This window comes from Sycon ciliatum, chromosome 2, assembly GCF_964019385.1.
Source record: "Sycon ciliatum chromosome 2, ocSycCili1.1, whole genome shotgun sequence".
In the NCBI taxonomy this organism is placed as follows: domain Eukaryota; kingdom Metazoa; phylum Porifera; class Calcarea; order Leucosolenida; family Sycettidae; genus Sycon; species Sycon ciliatum.
In genome coordinates, this window is record NC_088644.1 from 18,954,304 (window position 1) to 18,967,169 (window position 12,866).

The 12,866-nt window shown below is 43.5% G+C and overlaps 2 protein-coding genes across 2 annotated transcripts in view; one reads left to right on the forward strand and one right to left on the reverse strand.

The window, feature by feature from the left end:
• The window catches only part of LOC135809044 (E3 ubiquitin-protein ligase ARIH2-like), a 28,845-nt gene extending 16,603 nt beyond the window's left edge, over positions 1–12,242 (reverse strand). The window contains exons 1-4 of the mRNA XM_065322300.1: positions 11,767–12,242; positions 8,231–8,298; positions 2,647–2,707; positions 248–410 (exon numbers count right to left, since the gene is read on the reverse strand). Of these exons, the coding sequence (XP_065178372.1) occupies positions 248–410; positions 2,647–2,707; positions 8,231–8,298; positions 11,767–11,973 (499 nt within the window). The 5' untranslated portion in view covers positions 11,974–12,242. The remainder of the gene's footprint in view (positions 1–247; positions 411–2,646; positions 2,708–8,230; positions 8,299–11,766) is intronic.
• Positions 12,243–12,444: 202 nt separating this feature from the next.
• The window catches only part of LOC135809045 (coiled-coil domain-containing protein 77-like), a 7,908-nt gene continuing 7,486 nt past the window's right edge, over positions 12,445–12,866 (forward strand). Inside the window, exon 1 of the mRNA XM_065322302.1 lies at positions 12,445–12,866. This exon is cut by the window's right edge and continues 119 nt beyond it. Coding sequence (XP_065178374.1) covers positions 12,551–12,866 — 316 coding nt within the window. The 5' untranslated portion in view covers positions 12,445–12,550.

Genomic DNA, 12,866 nt, shown 5'->3' on the forward strand with positions numbered 1-12,866 from the left:
TTGTACTTGTGATACATTAGATGCCAACTCCCTGCCAAAAATATCTTCCCAGACAACTTTCTAATGCTCCTACACCGTTTCAATCAAACGAAGGGAAGACAAGTTCCGCTAGAGCAAAGATCCATAACGGATAAAAACACTATGCAGTGTTGCAATACTCCAGTGGTAACGCGAGGGAGGGATCGGAGGTGGCACCAGCGACAATGAAAGACTGCAAACAGAAGTACACGTATGGGTAAGTTCTTACCCATTGTTGGAACGGTATCAATACGAGCTTTGAAATGAGCTGCCCAGCAGTCTTGACAAAAGCGGTGGTTGCATGTTGTTTGCAACTTGTCCAGTTGAGTATCACATTCAAGTAAAGAGGCCGAGCAAATACTGCATTCGCTTGGTATACCACATTGACAGTCCTAACATGACCAAACAAGGAATTCCAAAGCAGGCAGAAAACAATGGGACACACAATGTGCATACCATATTTGCTGGACATAGTGTGTACACAAGATGAGCTATTCTACCATATTCAGTCATTGCCTCATGTACCATCAGCGTTTGCTTCGTCACCTTCACATTAAAAAAATTCTATTTCGTCGTGCCCTCCAAAATCATTTGTCGTAACTCCCACTTTTAATCTTTCTGGTACAAGCGAACGTGTGGGTGGACCAAGCGGATGCACTGATTTGGATGCAGTAGTGCTTCACTGATTTGGATGCAGTAGTGCTTCACTGATTTGGATGCAGTAGTGCTTCACTGATTTGGATGCAGTAGTGCTTCACTGATTTGGATGCAGTAGTGCTTCACTGATTTGGATGCAGTAGTGCTTCACTGATTTGGATGCAGTAGTGCTTCACTGATTTGGATGCAGTAGTGCTTCACTGATTTGGATGCAGTAGTGCTTCACTGATTTGGATGCAGTAGTGCTTCACTGATTTGGATGCAGTAGTGCTTCACTGATTTGGATGCAGTAGTGCTTCACTGATTTGGATGCAGTAGTGCTTCACTGATTTGGATGCAGTAGTGCTTCACTGATTTGGATGCAGTAGTGCTTCACTGATTTGGATGCAGTAGTGCTTCACTGATTTGGATGCAGTAGTGCTTCACTGATTTGGATGCAGTAGTGCTTCACTGATTTGGATGCAGTAGTGCTTCACTGATTTGGATGCAGTAGTGCTTCACTGATTTGGATGCAGTAGTGCTTCACTGATTTGGATGCAGTAGTGCTTCACTGATTTGGATGCAGTAGTGCTTCACTGATTTGGATGCAGTAGTGCTTCACTGATTTGGATGCAGTAGTGCTTCACTGATTTGGATGCAGTAGTGCTTCACTGATTTGGATGCAGTAGTGCTTCACTGATTTGGATGCAGTAGTGCTTCACTGATTTGGATGCAGTAGTGCTTCACTGATTTGGATGCAGTAGTGCTTCACTGATTTGGATGCAGTAGTGCTTCACTGATTTGGATGCAGTAGTGCTTCACTGATTTGGATGCAGTAGTGCTTCACTGATTTGGATGCAGTAGTGCTTCACTGATTTGGATGCAGTAGTGCTTCACTGATTTGGATGCAGTAGTGCTTCACTGATTTGGATGCAGTAGTGCTTCACTGATTTGGATGCAGTAGTGCTTCACTGATTTGGATGCAGTAGTGCTTCACTGATTTGGATGCAGTAGTGCTTCACTGATTTGGATGCAGTAGTGCTTCACTGATTTGGATGCAGTAGTGCTTCACTGATTTGGATGCAGTAGTGCTTCACTGATTTGGATGCAGTAGTGCTTCACTGATTTGGATGCAGTAGTGCTTCACTGATTTGGATGCAGTAGTGCTTCACTGATTTGGATGCAGTAGTGCTTCACTGATTTGGATGCAGTAGTGCTTCACTGATTTGGATGCAGTAGTGCTTCACTGATTTGGATGCAGTAGTGCTTCACTGATTTGGATGCAGTAGTGCTTCACTGATTTGGATGCAGTAGTGCTTCACTGATTTGGATGCAGTAGTGCTTCACTGATTTGGATGCAGTAGTGCTTCACTGATTTGGATGCAGTAGTGCTTCACTGATTTGGATGCAGTAGTGCTTCACTGATTTGGATGCAGTAGTGCTTCACTGATTTGGATGCAGTAGTGCTTCACTGATTTGGATGCAGTAGTGCTTCATAATGAAAAACACTAATACTGTACAAGCAGAAAATTTCTTCGGTCAATAATTTCGTCCAACTCCAAAGAAAAGGAGTTCGTCCGGTTGAAAATTTCGTCCATGGATCATAAGAGTGTATGGAAAAGCTTGACAAATCGACATTAGTCCGGCATTTAATTTAGTCGAAAAGCTCCTTGGACGAAAAAGACGAAATTAAATTCCAGACGAATATTTCTACTTATACAGTAGCAATTCTAATGTAAAGCTGAGAGTGCGAGTGTCATGTGCACAATCTAATCTGGATACGAAATTCATTCAGTATGGACTCCGGTCAGATTGGCATCCTCTAAGAACATACAATTTCAGAGAGAAAGATTTCCCTCCATAAGAACACCGACACAGTCAAATTGATAACATGCTCCCCTCCCCCTCCCACACTCAGACACACACACACACCCATACCCCCACCCCCCAACACACACACACACACACACACACACACACACACGAACTGACCTCTGCAGAGCCAGGTGTGGCATGGGACTCCAATAAGAGCGTCTGAACATCTGCTTTGAACCTGCATAGGGATACAAGACAAAGAGTTAATGGTACAAGAAATAGCAGCCATGAATCAGTGAAAAACCAAGTCAAAACTACCCCCGGGGCCCACTGAGCTGCGGACAAAATAGAACAGGTTGTTAGGCGTGGCTATCCGTTTCACTCCAAAAGGCAGCCATTAGACAAACTCCAAAAGGCAACCATTAGACAAACAAAACTGGAAACTGGACACGGGTCTACAACTGAAATAGAAACACTTCAGTGCGTTTTTAAACAGACTTTTGTCGATTTTGATTTTTAGTTTGTTCTCATTCCAAATTTGAAATTTTTTCTTCACAGCTGCGTTTGTGTGGGTCTTGGATCGAAGAAAATTAAGTTTGGGAGTCGGAATAATAATAATCGGCAAAGTTATATTTCCGGCCAGTTTTAGCTGAATATCCGGTTTGGAATGGTTTTCAGTGGATTTTGATTTTTAAAACGAAAGTTTTAGCCACAAAACCTCATTACGTGCATGGTGCCCAGCAGAGTTCGAATCCAGTATACTTCATCTTGATTCTTTCTTTTTTCCTGATATTGTACAGTGCATGTACATGTGTGACACATGACGCGTAAGTATTACAAAAAGTGAGGGCTAAGATAAAGAGTAAGTGTGACAAATGGGCATGAACTGTGCAGAAACAACTCATGAACACGGGGTGCAAACTCACGAAAATAACCTAAAGCTACAACATGTTCTTTTTGCTTACACAAATCGGGCTTATGCGTACGAATACAAACAGCTTCAAGGACCTTCAACTGACAAACAGCTTCAAGGACCATTCACTTCTCTGTACTGTGTCGTTGTGTCCAGCAGTTGAAGGTCCTTGAAGCTGTTTGTATTCGTACGCATAAGCCTGATTTGTGTAAGCAAAAAGAACATGTTGTAGCACTTAGGTTATTTTCGTGCGTTTGCACCCCGTGTTCATGAGTTGTTTCTGCACTGTTCATGCCCATTTGTCACACTTACTCTTTATCTTAGCCCTCACTTTCTGTAATACTTACGCGTCATGTGTCACACTTCTTTGGATTTTTAACCTTTGTTTTTCCCTTGATCGCATGTACATGTACATGAAATTTGTGCAGTTGTGCACTGCTGTCTGCAGTTCTCCTATTGCTAATCTTTGTAGGAAACCAGTGAGTCATGGCTTTTCACGACTTCCTGTGGCAAACTGTACTACATAATTCAAATGCTGTATTGCAATTAGCTCAACCAATCAAAACATTCCATGCATGCATGCAGGAAACGTCCCTCAATCCCTGGAAGAATGCAGTGAAAATTCATCAAACACCACTGTAAATTGGTATCTCAGGGTCAGAGCTACATCGGAGCACAAGCCACACCATCCCCTCTTGGCGGCACAATGCCACTTTCCAATTTGTACTTATTTGTAAAAGTATGAAAAAGAAAGTGTGCATGGGGTACAAAGCACAGGGACAACTTTGGACCAGATTTTCAATGCAATAAAGGGCGATGACTGTGACCCTGGAAAATGCAGCATCACATTTGTTACACTCATATCTTATCCGGACCTCGAAGTTATGGGTACTTCGGTCTACTGGGCACCCTGTGGAAGAGTTTTAGTAGAAATATTACTGTCATGTATTATTTTGCAAATTTTGTGAAAAAGTGATGTCATAGGCCAGATCTCTGGCACTTCCCCATCAAAACGCATGTGATTCAGAGTTACACACACTTGAAAAAAGGAATCAAAAGCGTTTCAGCTGTAACTCTGAGTTTCACGGTTTTAGCCGATCATCAGGCAGCAACTTGCCCTGAGTGATTCAGAGTTACTGATATTTTAAAGTTATGGGCAGCACCCGGTTCCAGACTACCCAAATAAGAGAGAAACGAGTGTAGTTGCGAAAGAACTAAAGCCATGAAATTTAGTACAGTCCTCACAAACATTGACACATGTCTACAACAGTACATGTACTATACAAGGTACAGGCACAATGAATGCAACCAAGACTTCTTGATGAAGATATTCAGTCTTGGGGACAGAAAGACAAGTAACTTGAGTTCCAAATATTATGTGTACCTCCAAATTGTACAAAGCAAGAACAGAAAAATGGGGGAATGCAGGCCAAGCATGTTGCAGAATGCATACCAGCTCCGAGCCGTGTGCACTTCTCAAGCACGGGTGTAATCTTAGTCAGTATAATGTGATTCGGCAAATGTCACGCGGCCCGCTTGTTAATTGACTTCAAATAAAACTAACCAACCATATCTCCATGTAAGAAATCCATGTGGACCTGGTAGCACAGAAGAAGCCCCCCCCCCCCCCGAGTCACTAGCACCCTCACTCACTCCCCAAACATGGATCAAGACGGTCCTCATGCATGTCACCAGAAGATGAGAAGCGATTGCACTGCAAAACCTAGTCGTTAGTACACCCATACGGTAAAACCGCTGTCCGTAAATCAATACGTACTTACTTTCGAATTTAGTGCCCACACCCGTACTTACTTTCGGGCGGATACTGACTTTCGGGTAGGAACTAACTTTCGGACCCGACTTGTGTGTAGCGGAGACGTCACTTTCATGTAGATATGCATGCTACGCGTTGCATGTGCGCACCGTAACGGTACATATTTCGGGCAGTATGTTTATCGGCACTTGTCTTCAACAGACAGAGTCAAAAGAATGAAGGGGGTATTTATTTCGGGCAGGTACTTATTTACGGGCTTTTACGGTAGTTCGTGATGCACATGTTGCAAGCGCATAGGCTACTACATACATGTACACTGATGCCTACTTTTATTACCACACAGGTATGGTCCATGTACTATAACGTTCATAATGTCAAGCAGTGTCTCAAAACTTTCTTTTCAGTCAAATCGCCTGTACTTTCTGACCTTCCTAAGCGAAATTGACATTCTAATCATCACACGCAAGAAGAAAGCATTTGCTGGTTCACAGATTTTAAGGGGGCTCAACCCCGAAGAGGGAGCAAAAAATATTATGGTAAATCGATCTGAACTGTGTGTTTTCAGATGGCCAGACACCTAGAGAACTGGTCTGGGCTATTTCAAGGATAGGTTTATTATGTGGTTCCCCAGCTATGGGGGTGTTATTGTACCTATGTTTTTCGGCAAAAATTCAATGATTTCTCACTAAAGGCGTAAAATTCCAGTTGGTAATGCTTCAAAAATCCTGAAAGTGGGTATGGAGGGGCCTACAATACTGTCTCCTTTGGAAAATGTCCACAACATATGACCAGACCACTGTGAGAGGCCAAGGTAGCCCAGAATGTGATTTGGCAAAACGCGTATTTCAGCAGACCGATCTTTAGACTTGTTTGAATAGTGGAGAATCGAGACAATAACATGGTCCATTTTATGGTCATTATCTGCTCTTCAAGGCCATAGGAAGGCTCTACAAAAATAGATTTTTATGTCCACCATCTCGTTTCTCCGTGAGAAACAAAATTTGTGACGGATTTTGCATATTCAACTTGAAAGTCAGATTCAGCATTGTTGACAAAATGAGTGTATCGACTTCATTCAAGCTTGACTTTGACTATGTAGGGCGAGAAGCATTTGCTATAGACCAATCCCAGACAATACCCCATGCAACAGTCACAACTGAATTGTGTTATTCACATCTTTGTTGTATATTGTGAGTATGTACATACATTTTCTAGGGTACCCTGTAAGAAGGCCTTAGCCTAGGCCTGTGGGGATTGCCCTATCAAAAATTTGATAATAATAATAATACTATAATGTACATACATACATACATACATGCATGGGTATATCAATGTACAAAACAACGGATTATAAGTATAACGCTTTCAATGAGCAACTTGAGTTGCTTGGTTACTGCTGGATGCGATGGCTAGCAGCCACTGTTGGTATTGTGAGTTCGCGCCTCCAGTGTGCAGCACAACGTGAATGTTTGAGCAGATAACTGCAGCATCATCACGAGTGGTAGAAAGTGGGGACGATGCTGCACCTCCTGCAGCTGCTGGAGTACTTGTGCGGTCTGGAGCAGTGTGTAAAATAGGGGTGTTGGTGTTGGGTCTTCCAGATGCTAGATGATGTGTTATGCGTTTTGCAATAGCAGAACTCGTTGTGACTAGCACACGCCCATCGCCACCCGGTTCGTGCAATAATCCAAGGATGCCAGTTCCCTGATTCCTCTCAAATGCCAACACCAGATGATTGTACCTGTAGGCATGATATATAACGTTGTTGTTGTTGTTGTTGTTGTTGAAGTAGACTTCTACAAACACCCATGGTGCAGCGAAACTCCCACTCCAGCTTGTTTGCTGAGACTGTGACAGAAGCCTGACTAGTGCTGCAATGTGTACTGCTGTGATTCATGATTTCAGTTGACATTCCTTGCCTTGCCTTGCCTGGGTAATATTGCAGTTCTTCACAACATGCATAACACAATTTTATGCTGCATTTACAGTCTAGGTCAAGGCCGAGCTCATGAAAATGTGGCAACTTGACCATGCATAATATTACGTGTCTGTGACTGTCTCTGCTCAAGTTGTTCTACAAGGCATATTGCCAATATTTCAATATTCATTTTTATAATATTATACAGATTCCTGTCATAGTTCAATGATACAAGCACAGCCATACTACCTTGAACCCACAGCCTTCTCCTGAGAAACACAGGCACATGTCAGAACTCACCCAGTGCAGCCTTAGAGTTCATAGGATCCATGCTTTCCACTCCATCCAGCATGAGACTCAGATGTCTGACCAAATTCTCCTGCCCACACATAGAACACTTCACTGGCATGTCCCTATGCTGTTTATATATACTGGCTGTTCCAGACCACACTCATTACTCACAGAGATCAAGTCCCTACTTGCAGACACTACACTCTGACTCCACTATCTCCAGGTACTGCAGGTACAAGACCAGTTTTTCTCTCACAGTCGTCAGTAACATTTTTATCTGGCGACTGGAAAAGAAAAAATAGATATCGTTCCAAGTGCCACTCAAGTGGATGCACTTGAACTTGAGAGAAGCATGTCACTTACCTGCGTTCTGAGACTGGTACATGTATCACTGGTAGCTGGGCTCTGGACAATCTTGCAGGTTTACTTGTCTTCACTGGCAGGCGAGACTGAGAAAAGGGCATATCTGAGCTGGAAGTTAGAACTACACGACCTGAAGAAGCTTGACCTGAAGAAGATTGAACACGCTTTGTTCCTGAGCGCCCACGAAAACGGCCGTGCCTATTGATAACTACAAGTACTTGACGCGAAACTCCATCGATCGCCGACATCCAGCAAACCAAATGGAAAACACAAAACGTTCAAACTGTTCAAGGACTGCAGTTTCTTTGAATTCTCGCAAAATAAACTTTTGAACACGACTATTTCTCGCAAAAAAACTTTCTCCAGCCGCGGACAAAATGTTTTCAAACGCGAAATTTTGCATAAAATCATGCCCAGATTTCGATGCGCGCGCAGAAGTACTGAGCCCCCTTAATTCAAAATCAGTGCAAAAGTGAGACTAATATTCGGAGTAATACGGTACCTTTTGTCAACTTCATCCATGTTCCAGTTGCAAAAATGCAAGACAAGTTGTGCAACATCCACTGGTACCTGTAATGAACAATACAAAGTGCACACATATCAAGAAATAGCACTACCGTATTTCCCCGTAAGTTAGTTCTCCCCAATGACTTAGTACCCCCCTATAAAAAACACACTTTCCACTGCCGAGGTTATCACCCCAAAAGACAGTTCCCCCCCGAAAGATAGTAAGTTCGTACCCGTCCTACATGTACAGACACCGTACAGTACATACATCATATGCACGGACACTAGAGTTGCGCAGGCTTCCCACTGCGTGTCATTTACCCCCGATAAAAAAGTATTCCCCGAAAGATAGTACCACCCCCGAAAGTTAGTACTTATGTGGCTGCTAAGTTCGAAAGTTAGTACGTACTAACTAGTTACTTACGGGGAAATACGGTAGCTTCATAGATTCAACACCAGAAAGCAGCAAGAGCAGTAATCCCTGCCATGGTTTACGAACACCAGCACTTTGTGTTTCTCGCTACTCTAGTAAGTCTACTGGAGGAACAAGACCTACTCTTTCGGTGCCGAAAGTAGACGATTAGAAGTTGTAGGAATGACTCTACGAGCTTCAGTACATTGAGAGACTCATTTCCATGGCCAACGAGTTATGAGCTGCACACTCCACCACATTCTGCCAGCTTTAGACGGTCGAGGTGGCAAAACTTGGTTGCTGCTACTTAAAGAAAAATTGAATACCTTACTCAAACTGAGAGTAATGACGAAAGCAACTTAACATTGCAGTTGCGCTATACTACACTAAGTTCTGTCGCACCTCTGCAATACTGATCATGTCTGCACCTAATCAGTGACTGAGGAGCAAAGGAGGTTGGGGATATTTTTGGCAAAATTTCATCGATGAAATATTCTCTTCAAATTCTGTGGATGTGTAGATATTGTCTTTGGAAGTCATTCCGTGAAACGAGAGAGCTTGGAAGCTCAGGGCCCTACCGTCCCTACGCTATGCTTTGACGGCTACAATGCCCAACCATACCACAACGAACTGATCGGCTACATCATTGTATTGCAAAAAGTTTCCATCTGTTCGAATAACATGCATGATGAGCTACAATGTAGGCAAAAAAGCATAGCGTAGGCCCCTAAGGCGAGACAAAAAAAATAGAGATTCCCGGGCCCTCCCGCACCAAAATCGAGCCTAAGCCAATTTTTTTTTTTTTGTAGAACAGTACATACATGTACAGTACTGATCATGTGAGTAGATCTGTGACGTGGAGTCACACAAACCCGGGCTTGTACGACTCCCTGATGTACAGATCAGAGCAATTGTTGGCCAAAATACAGAAAAATAATCGAACTGGTAAACCGCGTACCGTAGAATCCCGCGGATAAGCCCATGGGCTTATCTGTTTCACAAGGACATTTCGGTGGGCTTATACAAGAACATGGGCTTATACGCGGGCATGGGCTTATACGCTGACATCAACATTGTGCTATTGAAAAGTCCCAAGGAAGTGAGAAGTACATTGCTGAAAGCCACTGTGCAAACAAAAACAACCGATGATTGTGTTGAAATGTACAAAAAAAAAAAAACCCTAAACACTCGTACTACGTACATGTACAATCATCATACATGTACATGGTACGACCAAGAGTCCATAATTTATGGACTCATGGTACAATTAAAGCCTAGTTCACATTCGACGGGGCGCGACGGGACGCGACGTAAGGATCGACGGGAAGCGACGGGACGGTCTGACGGCGTCCAATGTGAACACCAGGAACGGGAACGCAACCGTACTACCGTACAGATCGGGAAGCGACGGGAAGAGTTGGATCGATCCAACTTTTCATACCGTAGACGGGCGTAGACGGGGACGCAAGCGTACAAAATGGCTGCAATTTGAGTGTGAACAGGAGACGGCGTCGTGCGCCGACTGCTCCCGATTCGTACTTGGAAATTTTTAACATTTCGAACACTGCGCTTCCCATGATAACTCACAGAATGGCTAGCACGACTTGAGTTGAATTTTAGCAACATAAGATCTCATGTCACTTATTGTATTTAGGGATAGTTCAGAAGCGTGACAGACGAACTATTCTATCATTTCCTGGGGCTATTATTTGAATGCCACAACTTTGAGGGCTAATTTTTTGGTCTTCACGAAAAACTGGTATTGTGAACTTGATTCCGCTTCTTTCAAGGAGATATAAATGAAAAGAAGTCCCGAAAAACGAGAAATTAGGTCCAAGTGTCACCCCGTCACGGACCTTGCCCTATGACTCGCGCCGTTCGACGGTGAACGTCGCAACGACTTCTGCATGTCGTGTCGTACGAATCGTACAGGATTTTACAGCTCACCCCAGCCCTCCCGACAAGCCCTTACGTCCCGTACCGTCGGCGTTGCGTCGAATGTGAACTAGGCTTTAGGCCCGTGGGCTTGTACGACGAAGCCTTGTGATGTTCGAACTTTCCCTGGGCTTATGCGCGGGCATGGGCTTATACGCGGGTGGGCTACGGTACCTGTTTTCTGTAAAAAAATTGAATAAAAATTACCGGAAAATACTGTAAAAAAAGTTCAGCATGACATGCATACATACATTGGAAAAATATAATAAAATAAAAATTCGCCCGCCCATACCAATTTCACATGGGTCCTGCCCGGGAATCTCGATTTTATTTTGGTCTCGCCTAAGCGAAAGAAATAAACTTTCTCTTTGCATTCGAGGGTAATTTGACACCATCTACCACCTTGATGACCTAAGCAAAAAAAACATAGGGACGTTATAAATTTTTCATTTCTCCTATTTTATTTTCAAGACAACCTGGGATTCGAACCCGCACTATCGCCCTGCATGCATTCAACCGATACATTTCGCATACATACTCATTCTTCCGAGTTGCTTCATGTTAACATGCTATGATCTTGCATTTGAAAGCCCTATTTGAATATTGTGGCAAGCTGTCTTTGATGGTACGGTACGGGACAGGTACGGGATAGTGCCAGGCATCCCGACGGCACAAACAAACACGGAATTAAAGCTGTGTGGACCCTGGCTAGCGCCAGACGTTACTGAAGTAACGTCTTTTGCATAGCTACGGGAATAAAATTGGGGGTCCCAGGGTTTTTATTCTGTGAAATAAGGATGGGGGTGCCAGGGTTTTTTACTACTGTTCTAGTGGTCCACAGATTGCAAATGTTGCTATTTCGCCAGAATTCCAATGATTGAACCTCAATTTCACAAGGAACGGACGTGGGGACCCCCAGATATTATCGCGGATTCAGAATCAGAATAATTTTTCTGTATAGGGACCACAAACTATAAGGCAAATGGCTGAAACTTCAGCGAACTACGGTACCCTAATGTCATGTGCATGTGGTGCAGGCTGGGCAACTGTTTGGTGTTTTACGTGCCTTTTTTTTCTAAACAGAGGAGGTGAGAAGTCTACAAAACATGATTCAGCTTGTGTGACAAAATGTGACTGTCAGCAGCTTTCCAATATGCATAGGCAAAAGACGGTCATCCCAGTACCTTCTGCTTGCTTGCTATTTCCTCCGCCAATTTCCTGAGTAGAAGCAAGCATTGTTCTATGCTATGACACTCGTAGGAGAATGTTTCAGGGTCTTCGGATTCCTGCTGGCTCACGCCTGGTGAATAAAGCGGATCGCAATCATTATAGTAGTCGTCATCATCCTCGATAAAGTCGTCTTCCTCACAATATGCGCCTGATTCGGCCATTAGCACGAAGATTACGAGCAGTGTATTCTCTATGTAAATTACTCAAGTTTTTTGTAACACCTATACATATGTTGTGATGACCGTTCACACAGCTGCGATGCACAAACAAAGAAGGTCCGGGGAGATGCACAAATCCAAACCACGCCAGGTGAAAACAACTACGACTCGCACATGTACAATGTTATGCAGTCTTCATGAGCATTCCAACCAGGCAGGCCAGCTAGCTAGCAGCAGGGAGTAAAATCACCAGATCACTGTTTCCAACAAAAAAGAAGAAAAACACAGCGCTTCAAGATTCAAGACTTCATCATAATCAAGCATCATGACATAATAATGATGCAACCGGTTAGCCGGCCGCTCCTCTATGATGTCATGACTGAATCAAAAGCTTTTGTGTTGTTTTGTCTTTTTCAATTAGTTTTGTAGGAGTGATAATGACGTAGCTACTCATTTTCAAAACTTCCGAAATGGTCCGACCGGTCGACCAACGACATCGAACCTTTTTTTGAGTTCAACTACTTTCTTTGCAGTTTCACTGTACCACTTCACCATGTTCACTGGCATGCCCTGGTAAAATATGGCACAGACTTTACACCCATCTCCTCCACCACCTGTGGAGGAACGCCTTTGTCAACTGAGACCATCCCGAGAATTATTGGAGTATTACCGTGAGAAGGTCGCTGATTTCGATGTCGAGCACGAAGAAATGGTAAAACGACTGGAGGCATATCGTTGCACTTACGAAGAGCACCATAAGGTTCAACACACCATTAGGCAACGAGAACAAGAGATAGCAGAGTTGCAGAAAGCATTGAGTGATATGCAGGTCTTTCTATTCCAGGAGCGTGAGCAAGTACTCCGGCTTCATGCTGAAAACGATCGGCTGAGGTTGA